Source organism: Syngnathus floridae, chromosome 1 (genome assembly GCF_059516105.1).
Source record: "Syngnathus floridae isolate MCC-2025c chromosome 1, RoL_Sflo_1.0, whole genome shotgun sequence".
Classification (NCBI taxonomy): domain Eukaryota; kingdom Metazoa; phylum Chordata; class Actinopteri; order Syngnathiformes; family Syngnathidae; genus Syngnathus; species Syngnathus floridae.
Genome location: NC_142413.1, coordinates 3976080 through 3989646, shown reverse-complemented (window position 1 = coordinate 3989646; position 13567 = coordinate 3976080). Strand labels below are relative to the sequence as shown.

At 45.0% G+C, this 13567-nt stretch overlaps 1 protein-coding gene across 7 annotated transcripts in view; it reads left to right on the top strand.

Moving 5' to 3' along the window:
- adamtsl3 (ADAMTS like 3) overlaps nucleotides 1-13567 on the top strand; it is an 88035-nt gene that overhangs the window by 54205 nt on the left and 20263 nt on the right. For 6 of the 7 annotated variants that reach the window (XM_088382830.1, XM_088382814.1, XM_088382797.1 and 3 more), the window contains one exon: nucleotides 13209-13325. In XM_088382830.1, the coding sequence (XP_088238956.1) occupies nucleotides 13209-13325 (117 nt within the window). Of the gene's footprint in view, nucleotides 1-773; nucleotides 923-13208; nucleotides 13326-13567 lie in introns of those variants that run through there. The other variant, XM_088382840.1, reaches the window with a different exon arrangement.

The following is a 13567-nucleotide window of genomic DNA, read 5'->3' as shown; positions in this document are numbered from 1 at the left end:
TCAAATTCACACTTAATCACAACAATGATTCAAGCAGGAACAAGTTAAGTTTAACTTATTAGATAAAAGCATTTTATTTTACATTGCTTTTCTTTTGTGTCTCGTAGTCTACTTCTATGTCAAGCACTAATTAGCTTGTGCTAGCTAAAAGCTAATCAGAGTGATCAATTTTGACCGTATCAAAAATTCTTCAGTCAGTTCTAAATTTTGCTTTTAGGTTAAAAATAGGGAAAAATAGCATAAATAAAAAAATCCCTGTAGGTGAAGGCATGGCCTGATTTTATAAAAAAAATAGGGGGGGGTCATGGTTACCCCCGGCCACCATTTAACTGCCTATTAAGGTTTTCCTTATTCTTTTTTCCAGTCATCTTTCTTTTCAATCCTTGTCATTATTCTATATCCATCTGACCATTCGCATAAAACAGAAACTCATCATCAGCATGCAATTTAAAAGTTGTCCCAAGTCATGTTTTGAACTCGTGCATCAGTGTGTTGATCTCTGCCGTCCAGGAGCGTGTTGCTTTAAGAATCTCCCGCCCTCCCCACTTGTTCTCTTTTCCTCTCTTTTTTTTTTTTTTTTTTTTTCTTGACTCCTGCCTGGTATGCAAACATAAATTGAGCAGTAACGTGTTCGCACCGAGAGCAACATATCTGAAAAATGTTACGTCAGCCGCGCGCCTTTTTTCGGAGCGGTAGCTGCGCTGAGTCAACACCCCTCCCACCTTCCCTCCCTCCCTCCAACCACCCACGCCCCCTCCATCCACGCCCCCTCCACCCCGTCACACACACGCACAAGCACCAAGCAGAGGGAAAAGAGACGCGTCTCCCTCCATTCAGTGTGCAAACACGCGGAATTCAGGGAGAGATGACGGGGGGCAGCTGGGGCGCAACCGGACTGCTTCTGTTCGCCGTTTGGGTCAAGGTAAGGTTCGAAAGAGCGCACTTGTGTAGTCAAGAGAGGTCTGATCATGACAAATGACTTTGTTTGAACAATGCACAAGAGATGGGGACGGACGTGCTGCTGTTGGAAAAAAAAAATCTGCAATAACAGAAAACTGTTGATTATTCTCCTGTTTTGAACGTTCGAAAAATATTTGTCGATATTACCGAGTTAGTCAACTGTACTATGTAACTTTTAATTGAAAATGGATTTGGACACAAACTTCTGGCAATGCAACCATATATTTATATATAAATATATAGCGATAGAGAGATAGCGGCCCCTCCCCTTTCCTACGTGCCGTATCCCCCAGGAAGGCGCTCAAGTCGATGAGACGCCGCACGCGTCTCATCCTAATCAGCAGCGTGTGTACACTCAGCGCCCACTAATCGCCTCTCCAGCACGTTATCTCCCCTCCCAGGCGGCCGCGACAGGTGCCGAGAACTCCTCACGGTGGTCCGGCCTTGGTTTCGTCCGCTCTTAAATCACTGAGCGTCTGATATGAATGAAATCATCCGGCGCCGTCCTCAATGGCCTTTTAAAGGTTTAGTCCAACTTTGAGACATTCTACAGCCGATGTCTGTTTTTAGTTCACGAAATTTCGAGAGAGCTTCTCACTAAGGTGGTGGCCGAAACATGACGAGATGCACGGAGAGCACGAATCAGCGCATTTGTTCGGTGACTTCCGATCAACAAGTGACCCTCTCATGTCAGGTCATCGGCGCGACTATTCTGGCCCCAAGATGAAAAATGAGGCTCTATACTTTGTTTGGTCTTTGGAGGTCCTCTTGTACGTGATTTGCGTGTGTGGGCCAAGTGGCCTGTGGCTCTGACCCTAAATGGAATACACCTTCCTTTGTGGGTGACATAATGGCATACCTTCAGCGAGCCTCGGAGGGCTCTCACGACATTCCCTCGATTCGTGCAGCCATGCAGAATCTTCCCGGAGGAGGGGGAAGAAAGAAAGGAAAAAAAAAAAAGGACAAATGTGCCCTTTAGAAGCAGCTATCTGCGCAACAATTTCTCTTCTGTCACAGTGCCGGCCGGGCCACCACAGTTCCTTTGAATGATCTCGCTGGAATTCTCACAAGGAAGTCGGCCGAGAGAAGCAACAAATTGTCGTGTTGATTCAAGGAAATGGAGCCACTTAACGTTTGAATGCCGCCTCCCGCAAACACTCCAGGAAGTTGATGGCGGGATCCAGACCTTAAAAAGATAACCGGGTTACTTGAAAAGTCAAGTACTGATTACTTGAGTTAACAAAAGTCAGCTTGCTAATGTGGAAGTCATTTCAAGTGTTGATGACAAAGACGCATTTTTATTTCGCTTTGACGAGTGTCTTTGTTGCGGGATGGAACGGAAAATGAATATGGGCCCGGATCGGGCACTTCTCACAACATCTGGCTTGTGATCAATAGACGGCTGGAGCAAGTTTTTTGGAGTGTGTTAACAAGAAGGACTGCTTTCAGTTACACAACAAAAGCTTTCATTCCCATCCCATTGTTGCCATCTGGTCTTCATCTCCGCCGGGTGTGTGTCATGTCAAGCCAAATTGAAGTGGTGGTACTTGAACGTTTCACAGTGTTGCTGGCATTCTCGCGTGAGCGACTCCGCTCAAGGTGTGCCCGGATGCTCAAGCGGGCGTTTATTCCATTTGGACGAAAAAAATGGCAAAGGCGATGGAAAATGGGAACGGGGACAGGGCTCGTCAGTTGAGACACTGGCACTCGAAGTTGTTGTGCAAATTTGATACAGCGGTGCCTTCACTTGACAGTTTTGAGCCAAAATTGGCGTTCGGAGCAAGTGTGGGAAAAAAATGGAGCAATAAAGTACATATCGTGCATTGCCAAGAGGCCACCAGTAGATGGCAACGTTACAGCAGAAGGGGCACTTTTGTTCCTCCTGGATAGTTTACAGTTGTGTGACTTGCAGGTGGTTGAGCCCCCCACCCCCCCCACCCTGAACCCTCTTGTGAGCACGCTTGTTCCCTCAGCAGGAGGTTTGCTTTCTCACCATCCAGCCTCTGGCGTTCCGTCCCCATGAAACATGTTGGACTCCATCTGCCTCTTCCGTCATTGCAATGGAGCGCCGTTGATTTATTCCCGTTTTGTTTGTCCCGAACTGCGTCATCTGCTCGGCATATTTTTTTTTCTTTTCACGTGGCTCACGACTGGAGCGTCCCCCTCGCCCGTTCAGCTCTGCCCCAGCCTTGACCTCGAATCCCTTCTTCCCAGGGCAGGAGCTGCAGCGGGAGCACTCGGGAGTGGTGCTAACGAGAAGGGGGGATCACCCCCCCCCCCTGACGGGAGAGGTCAAATTAGAGGGAAGTTGAGCTTGGAGGTGTGCGAGCAGTCTTGTCAAAGTGTTGAAAACGGTACTTGGGAGAGTTGTAAAGTTCGGGAAAGAGGCCCCATTTGACACTTCAGAGGGCAGAACGAGGAAATAATGGATGAAAAAGGTCAACAAGGAAGTTGAAATCGGAGCATGATTAAGTGGCTATGATTTGTCCTGGTCACATTTGTACTATTCACATTTGTACGATGGATTATGTCAATAAGGAAACAAATATTTTTTGCGCTGATTACAGATCCGCCTTTGTTTTGTTTTTTTTAGCTCATCAGGTTTAAGAATCGTAATCATATTGATAGTAATTACCAGAGTTGATTTAGCTTAGTGCTGATATATGTGGAAAACGCCATTTACATGCTAATGGTTAGCATCAATAGCAGCCATTTTAGAAGCAATGCATTTGAACACAAATGGTGGAGCAACACATTTAGACATACGGTGTATTGAAACATTATTTTCATTTTTTTATCCTATAGCAGCATTAAATCACAATACACAAACAGTTTAATTCGTTATATTTTGTTTGAAAACAAAAAAGCGCGGCAGAGTCCTGTGAAGGATGCCCCCAGAGCAAAAAAGGCCAAGTCCAAGGAAACGTACATGAAAGCATGTCGCGCCGAGCAGATAATCTCGCAGCGTCCCGGAGCGAGGGAGCCGACCGGCACTAATTCCAGATTCCGTGACGGCTTGGAAAACGAAGCGCGGCTATCTGTCTGCTGCTGGGAGAGGGCGGAAAGGAGATTGGATTGGAGTGTGAGAAATGGACAAGGGGGAGGACAGAAAGGCTCAATCTACTGCTAACAAGATTGCCTGTGTGTCTGGGTGACTGCTTGGGTGGCGGGTCATAGCTCCGGGCGTTCACTTATCAATAACAAACCTTTTTCATCATGTCTTGAAGCAGCCGTCGGAAAATCGATGTTTTCTAGTCTTCGGTCGGATGAGCACTTTGACGTCAATATCAGTTGACAGCAGAGGGCGCTATTCGGTAGGCCCCTCAGAGGAAAACGGATGGAATATTCTGCTTTCTTGCAGGGGTGTCAAACTATTTTTTTTTTCGTGAGCGGCATTGTAGTCATAGCTTCTTTCGGAGGGCCATTATGACTGTCAACCCAAATAAATGTATGAGCACCTCATTATATACAGTAAAAGATACAAAACAAACTGACAAATAACTCGTTTTCAAATCAGACGAGCAAAAACTGGTCAAATATTTAATTAAAAAAAGATATTAAAAGTGAAGACAATTTGCAATTCTAGTAATGACACGAATTTGATGCACAATTTGTCTTCACGGGCCACATAAAATGATGTGGCGGGCCGTATCTGGCCCCCGGGCCTTTAGTTTGACATTTTGACATTTACTTCTCAAACGTGTTTTTTTTTTTTTTAATATATTATTTGCTGTAAATTAGTGTAAGAAAAAGTTATCAATGAAGCAAGTTTTTTTTTTTTTAACTGCTTATATCAGGTGGAAGCTGGGAGCATAATTTAAAGACCTTAGCGTGAACTTGACTGCCAACTCTATGTGACCTTTTTTTTATTATTATTTGATGTTTTCCAGAAGCCCGCAGCATGTTGTTTCAATGCTGAGCAGTGATGGATGTTTGACCCGTACAACATCCAAAAAAAAAAAAAAAAAAAAAAACGCGCCCGCTGGCTACTGTTGTTTCAAGGCATTGACTCACTTGACGGCCTTTGTCCGTGCGTGGCGCTAAATTTAAAATGCCACTGAGGAATTTCGTCCTACCGTACCAACGTCTGATGACTTTGCCCGAAAGCTCGCGCTCACAGTCATCTCGGTGGGGGACAAAAAAAAACATCTCACGTGTCCCCGACGTGTTGGAATTTGTCCCTTGCAGTAGTTTTCTTTTATCCCCTTTGCCCTGCCCCTATTTTGAAGCAGAAAGAAGAAATTTGATTTCATTTTTTTTTCTAAACAGTAGATAAAAACCTTTTTGAATGTCAATTAACTTACACTTTCTGAGAATTCTACCTAAATATACCCCCCAGGGTGCCACCGAGTGAATAATGTGCCAGGCAAACAAATGTTTAACAATTGTTTTGCCAATGCGGGGAGGAAGGAATGCGTGATTTAATTCTGACTGACAAAGCAGGAATGTTTCCACTTGCAAAAAAATGTTTGCAGGGCAAGAATGTCTTTTTTTTTGTGTGCTTGTGTTTGTTTTTTAATAGAAGTCGTGTGCCTGCGAGAGGCTGATTGGCAGGAGAGGCAAAGCTGGAATGTGCTTCCTGAAAGCGGCTTTATCACCATAATTGTTACTGTTAAATCGTTACGTGATCGGCAGGTTGCCAGCTAGCAAGAGACTGTGTCGTGATACCATGCACACTGTATTATGTGTTCTTAATTCCCGCCATATTAACGTGGGTTTAGTACTTGGCACCAAGAATGGCTCAAAGCCAAAATGAAACTTTTATAACGCCCATTGGCTTCATGTAATTGAAAGTCTTCTCCAACGCATGCTAATTAGCCACAAAATCCTGGCAGCTAGCCACACGTAAATAAATTAGGCTGTTTTTTTTTTTTTTTTTTTGCACAACGGTTGAAGTATTTATTGCTTTTTCACCCACGCCAGCGAATGCGGTAGCTCGGTAATGAATAATCCTTAACCGCTCGTTAATATCACAACATTTGCTAGCTTGAAATAGCTGTGGCTAATTTGTGGCTACTTTACGACACCGAGCTGGCGGTTTACGCAGCAAACGGGCGACGTTCTGTACTCGCCGCAATCATGCGACACTGAAAAAGTGAGAGCGCATTTGTTTAAATCAAGTAAAAGATGACGTTTTCCCGCACAGATTGATGGACCCTTGCGATATTCTTGCGCTAACATGCCCCAAATCTTTGCTCCGAGCTTGTCTTCTATATCTGTATTTTCCATTAATTGTCTAGTTTTATGGATGTCTTGAAGCGTATGACACTAGCAGCGCACAGATGTAGTTTTGTCGTAAATCCTGCTTTCATGTCATCATACTCAGCCTCTCCCTTTTCCTGGAACTAATCGATTTCTGGTTTCCTGCGCCTCACTGGTTGGACTCTCCAAATGGATGACCGCCGCTTCTTTTGCTGGCCCTGCAGAGGAGTGGGAAGGTCACTGAGGTTAAAATGATTTCCACTTTTTGAGTGAAAAGGATAGAGAGGTTTTTTTTTTCAAGTTGGCATCTCATCGCCAGATTGTTAGGTTCAATATATATTAAAGGTTGTGAGTTTTACTCGTGGACCCTCAGTGAACCCGCATGCCCGAGTTTATCTGGATGACGCAAGAGAATCGGGGCAGATCCAGCACTTGTGTCTCATCAGTTTCAGGCACACCCAGCTGTTGTCATAATTCTCCCTATTTGAAAGGCCTTCTGTGTTTCTGTCATCTTGGACAATCCATGTCATTGGACGAGAACAGGATTGATCTTTCTTCGGTCGGACGGGTTCCACCCTCCACTGAAACTGCCCTCGTAAACCATGAGCACGATGAACTGAAAAGCAGAACCATAAAACACAAACACAGTGGCCGCTTTGGCGCCCACAATCAGCTCTAAAACTCCCAAACATACTGTCCAATCACACCTAATAAAATAAATCCAGACCATGGTAGGGTGGGATCAGTAGGATCTAACAGGGTTACCTTGTCAGAGCTTTTATTGAGATTAGTTGGGACTTCTGCTTCTTGTTGCTCTGTAGCTGCTTTTAATCTGTCTGGTTCCGAAGCAAAGTTCTTGAAGAAGAGACAAAGTATCCGGCAATGACCTGTCTCCGACTCACCTAACAGGACTGAGGTCTCAAGGTTCTGGTTGTTCTTGATGGGAACTTGAGAGACCGGTCATGGTTTTCAGATCACAACAGTGCCCTTTTTGTTGATAGTCTCTGGATTTACAGGAAAGAACAGTATTTACCATCTTGGTAAACTCCATCTCATCACCTCCTGACTTGACATACTGTATACCCTTTGGATCTTTGTGTCAAGTCTGGAAAGTTCCCAACCCCACAGAATGCGTTGCCATCTGTTCGACGTGACAACTAAGGCCTCATTGAACAGCAATGTAAGGCTTTTGATGGCAGAAACAATTTGGGGGGGGCTATCAGGTCGGAACCCGAGATGCCAGAGCAAGTCCGAGCGTGAATATCTGAACTGAGTATGTACATTTTGCAAGCTTGTTTTGGCTGTTCTACTCATTACTACGATTACAGGTTAGCGTCTGAAATGTCTCGGGGTATTTAGGGAAGATTCCTGACAGTCTTTGGGAATGTTAGGTGTAATGGTATTCAGTTCCTTGATCTGTGTTATCAGCACTGTTCCAAAATCAATCTTATATTTGAAGGACAACTTCCTCTGGATGTTTTTTTGGATATGCCCAGTCAATACCGTTTCGCTGACCCTCTAAGCTGCTCGGCTAGTCACGGCCTTGTTGTGTCTTGGTTTAAAGACTTTGTTTTCTGTATAGCTTAAGCAGCTCAAGACTTTTAGTGAGTTTAACCTGCTTGTTTTTTGAAAGGGGAAGGACAGGGTTAGGACAGAAGCCAGGGATTCTTCAGCACGCTTGTTCTGTAGCTATGCCCAAGCGCTGCCAAACTCTGCTCCCCACTGAGATGACCCTGGGCATGCGCTCCAGCTGTACAAACACAGCCTTATTGCTGAGCACACTCGCATGGTTAAACTGAGCCAAATCCAATTATTTAGCTAGCCTTGACACTCCCCCACCCCCGCACCCTTCTTTTATATATAATATAAATTGATACATTTTGTAATATTTCAGTAGCACCCAATCAGCCACCATGTTCAGAACATGAGCCGCTTTGCCAGGCTAAACAAGCCTGACAAATTTCTTTCTTGTGGTTCCTCGAGCTTCTCCCAACATGTTAGCTTTGAGCTAACGCTAGCTTGTCTCTTTAGCCACGTGTTTAGAAGATGAAGACCAAAGTCAACAAAAGCAGCTGGCTCACGAGAATCATACGCAGCACCAGGCAGTTTTGTTAGCTTCGATCTTCTTAATTTAAAGGCCGGCTGTGCTCCAGATGTCAGTGCTATAATTTATGCTAACGCTCCTTGTTGCCAGCCATAGCACGAGAATGACAGGGAATGATTAGTCAACGTACTGGCAATCCTCAAATCGACTACACCAACGTTCCAGACACGTTTTCGGAATGTCTTTTAACTCAACCTTTAATGTCTTCTTGAAAGCAGGTCTCGCCCTTCGTAGGGTACCTTTCAATGATGTCGTCCGAGCTAATTGTATCCTGTGGGAGTAACACTGACAAGACAGTTCTTGGACCTATTTACACCATTGGACCGGTGAGAAAAACCAAAGCGTCTGTGATCTCGATAATGGACCATCGACCTTTTCCTGTTATCATACGAGGAACAGCAGCTGACTGGAAAAAATTTCTGAACACGTTTTGCTCTACAATTGGAGTTCAGCAGTGGATGCAAACGCAGCGAATGTTGCTGCTGGCAAAAAAGTTCAGGAAAACTCAACAGTACAAACTTCTTGGCCCCAACGCACTGGTACGGGAATCTTCACAGATCGCATTTTATACTTAATGGTTCTTGCTTTACGGCGCTGAGGTTTCATTTCCTTCATTGAATGTGGTCGTGATTTGGGCCAAATGCTTGCCAGTTTTGTTCTTTGTGTATTTCAGAGAAAACAGCTATTCAGGCATCGGTCTACTGGGAGGTCTGGCGTGGGCAGATTGCGTAGGTTTTAAAAGTAGAAGAGGTCCGTGTTAGGGGAACCGCCATGATTAATCCTGCAATGACTCGCGTTCTGATGGCACAAGTGAAATTGAGCGAAATAAATCCATTGAGCAGAATTTCTCGTTTGGGGAATGGTACTGTACGGAATGGTGTTTTCCCTCACATGCTGTTACTGTTACAGCTCAAGTGATAAGATATTTGAAAAATGACTGACTTTGCTCCAGAAATGCCTCCTTCAAGGCAATTTTTTTTTTAAGAGGAATTTTATTAGTGTTATCTCTAAGGTCAGTACGAACCTGCGGAGCAACTCCTACTTATCTCTTGATGTCTTCAGACACGTTGATTAAATTGAAACTTAAGATGTTTCCAGCGTGCGGTTACGAATAAAGCTCTGACTTTGAATGGGCTGCTGTTTTCTTGTTGTGGTTTTCGTATGCTGCAACATCATCAATCTTTGTCGCTGCTGTGTGGTCTTGAGCTCAGCGGCTTCCAACCACACCTTGCTTCATTAGTGCTTATAGCCAGCGATTGTGGTTTTTTAATGCAGCCACAGCCAGGCGAGTAAGTCAATTGCATCTATTAAACTGCAGCACAGAGTTTTGCTCACTTGCCAAAATTTAATCGTGTGAATGCTTCCAATGTTAATGTGATGGACTGGCCTGAAAACCATAAACACAGTTTCGCACTTTTTTTTTTCCCAACAGCTTCAAATCAGCCTTCCCTCTCCGTGGAAATCTTTTTGACTCGTTCAAAACACGGAGTTTTTAAATCGTAATGATTTGTAGCATTTATTGCTCAATACGAAGTAACAGATGCAAATTGTTGCATCATCGGCGCCAATTGGCTCGACCTGATTTTGATTTAATTGGACGTTTTTGGTCTCCGCAGAGTCCTTCATCTCTGCCCGCCTATATTCAAATGAATAACCTTGTGAAGCTTTCGCTTGGCGTGAAAGCGGAATGATAAATTGGTTAATCTGCTTTTGGACCCCAGGACAGAGGAGATTTCGGCAGAGGAGCGAAAAGATGGATGATTTGGGGGAAACAAACTCAGGATTGTCCACCCTGGCTCGCTTGAGTTTCACATCCTTACATAATCTCCCGCCTGCGTTACATGCCGCAATCCACTAAATGCGGAGCCAAGGCCATCAATCACGGCGAGAGTCAGTAGTCAGAAAAACAAGTGGCTTTTTTTTTTTTTTTTTTTTCGGATTAAGTGGGTGTGATGGAGCATGCATTTTGGGTGGATGTCATAGCAAAAAGTCCGAACGAAGCCTTCCAGCTGCCTCCTTTTGAAGCTCGGGAGAACGTCAACAAAGCCAAGCCAATGCAAATGAGCGAAAGAAATACAAGCAACATCTGTGAATTTTACTCTTTAACTCATTCAGTACCATTGACGACTATAGACGTGATTAACTGGATGCGTTTTAATAAACGTGTAACTTTAGTCGACCCGAGCGAGGCTCCCGCCTTTGACTAGACGTCCTTTCAGGAAATGACAAGCGACGGTGCCGTCCCTGACATCACCGTGGGAACCAACGCGGGCCTGTCATGACTTCCTGCCGCTGATATGCACTTGAAGCACCAAAGGGCCAAAGGTGTCAATTTCCTCCGCGACACATGAAAGCCCGCCCGATCCTACGAACCCTTCCTCTGTCGCTATGCAAGTTTTAGCTTTGCGATTGGACGGTTACAAACTTTTGCTGCTGCTGTTTTGTGAGCTGTCAAAGAGCTGTTTTGAGGGCCTCATTAAAAAGCTCCACATTAAATATAAGACCGGGCTATTACCGAGCGGGACGTGAAGTTTACTGCTGAATCTATTTTGGTCGTGTGACATTCTGCCCGGCTACGTTAATGGCTTCCAAAGGCCTCCGGCGTGGATTTCGCAGGTCTGTTTGTGTTGTCCCACCACATAATCAGTTCGTAGCAATTTGGCGCCCGCACACATGGTGGGCAGGTGGGCTGAATCTCAAAAGGAATTATGCGATTTGCTTATGTTACACTCTTTCGTCAAATGTTCACGTCGCTTTTTTTTTTTTTTTTGTGATGAAGCGCGATTTACAGCAGAGACGACACAGCCGGTATGAACATTATCGTATTCGCTCCCCTGTTTGTGTTACAAGCCGATAGTTTGCGGTCCCGAACGCCGGGAGATAGTTGAAAAAGAAAAAAAAATGGCCGCCGACAACCATCATAAAAAATGATGGATGCTGTAAGATTCGTAAGATGAGTTCTCCAGTTGCCTTTTACCCCCCGCGCACAAAGTTTTTACACTAATATTCTTTATGATGCTTCTTTGAGGCGGCAGCTGCTGCAACAATTACCTCACGCTTGCCCCGGGTTTTCATCCCGAAGGTGTTTGATCAAGGTTGAAGAATGGATCGTCGCAGTCGTTCTCGAGCCCTTCCCGCAAAGTTGGACGCATCGGAGGAGCTTTATAAAGAATCCGTGTTGGGCCGACAGACGAGCCTCAAGAGACGGAGAGGTTGAAAGGAATCTGGCAGATGGGCTGAGAAGGTTTTGAAGAAGATTTGTAAGATAATTAAACAATCCATCAGGAGGCGGAGAACGTGATGAAAGTGCTGCTTCGCTTTCTCGTGGCCAATAGGGAAAATTGGAACCAGGAAGTAAGCCAGAACTCTCTTGGCTTTTAGTCGTCTTATCGGTTGCAAAATTACAAAATAGCCACAAGGAAGTTCTTAATCCCAAGGTTTCATCATCAAGAATGGAAAAATAGATTCCAATATGGCATCCGAGAGAAAAAGCTTTTTTTTATTTCCTCTGACGAGATGAGCAGCGAGGGAGAGGAAAAGAAGGCCGCAATGTTTCCTCTTCCAAAATGTGTTAAGTGAATACTTGCAGAAATCCCAGATTAGCAAAAAAAAATCTTTTCCTCTTCAATTTCATTCAGACAGGAGCCAGTCTTCGAAAAAAAACGGCCTGTCCTTATTCAAACGTTGGACGTGAGCCTGCTTGTAACACAAATCCAGATTTCTGCTCTCTGCTAGCATGCTCGCTTTCTGGCTCAACGTCAATGAAATAACGTAAAGCTGATGTTCACTTTCGGCCTCCCCGCACGAGACTTCATCAAAAAGAGTCGTTGACCTTGTCAGCTTCTTCACTTGACCTTTGTCACACAAATTGATGTCGCAAGAGCTGTGATGTCATCACGGAACCGCCGTCCGTTCTCCAGTGGCTGTTTAGTTTGAATCGTTAAACACCGGTGGGCAGGGACGACACGCTCGCTCGGGTGCGAAGCTGAGGTTCTCGTGTTGCGCTCGTATTTTGATAAAGCCTCTCTCGTGTCGGCCATTTGTATTTCCCATCGCATTCAATGTTGCGTGGGGGTCTTGAAAGCACTTGAGACCACTTGAGAAATAAGCAGTGGAGCCACGTTCGGAGCTTTTCTCACATGTATAAAGTGGATTTGTGTGGTTTTCGTATCTGACTGGCTTGACTCCAATGTTGAGTCATTTTGCTGGTGGCCACGGGAAAAAAAAAAAAAAAATCGTACATTCAACCCAACCAAATTTGATCCACCCTACTTAGGAGAGTTTTTTTTTTTTTCACTGAAGGCCTCATTGACGCAATTTGTGTACCACTGGGGAACTTCTAAGGTTGGAAAAATATGTGCTTTCAGGTTTTAACTCATTCACTGCCATTGACGGGAATAGACGTTGAAGATCCATTTGAAGTGGGCTAGCAAAAAAAAAATAGTTCATTTTATTTCCACTTGGATTTTTTTTTATTCAGTTATAGTTTTAAAATTAGTTTTTGAAAATGCTTTGTTTTAGTTTGAAGCCAATGGCTGGGCAGATACAAACAAATATTGGCACTTTTATTCACGTTGCCATCCACGTCATCACTTCTGCTCGCTAACTAAGTCCAACTCGGCGGAGGTAGTCGAACCGTGTCATTGGCGGGTGTTTACGAGCTGCGGAGAGCAGCTGTGGGCCCCCCGATGTGTGAATCCTTGAGAATGCGGGTCCTGCCGCGTTGCTAATGGGCCCTGTCCAACATTCCTCCCGCCTGTCGCCGCCACACGAGCCGGGATGCTTGCTCATGTCCGATGACATCACATCCTTCCCCCACATCCAGCCTGTCGAGGACTCCGAGCAAAAATAGAAGTTTTCCTACGATACAAATGATTAACCTGCGGAGTGAAATGGATCATTCCAATGTTTGCCTTTACATTGATGAATTTCTCGCTTCCAGGTTGGCGTGCGGGCTAACAACGGCGACGCGGTGTTCATCCGAGAGTTCGCCCTAATTCGTCGAGACCATTTCTCAGAAGAGCCTCTCCACGACACCAGCCAAAAACCCGAAGATCCGGTAAGCCATTTTTAATTCCACAAATTGCGGGCTTGGAGGCCGACGACACGAAAAGCGGATGAGTGATGTCACCAAAGGCTTGTTCGGAGGCCGCAGACTCCCCGGAGCCATATTTGTGATTCCTCTCAGTGCTCGCTTGGTCTCGGACTCCATGGTCCATGTTGGATCTCCGTTCAATATTGAGCTTGATTCGCGGCCAAGATAAACGCGGCTTAATTAGCGAGCGCTCCGGGAGGCGGACA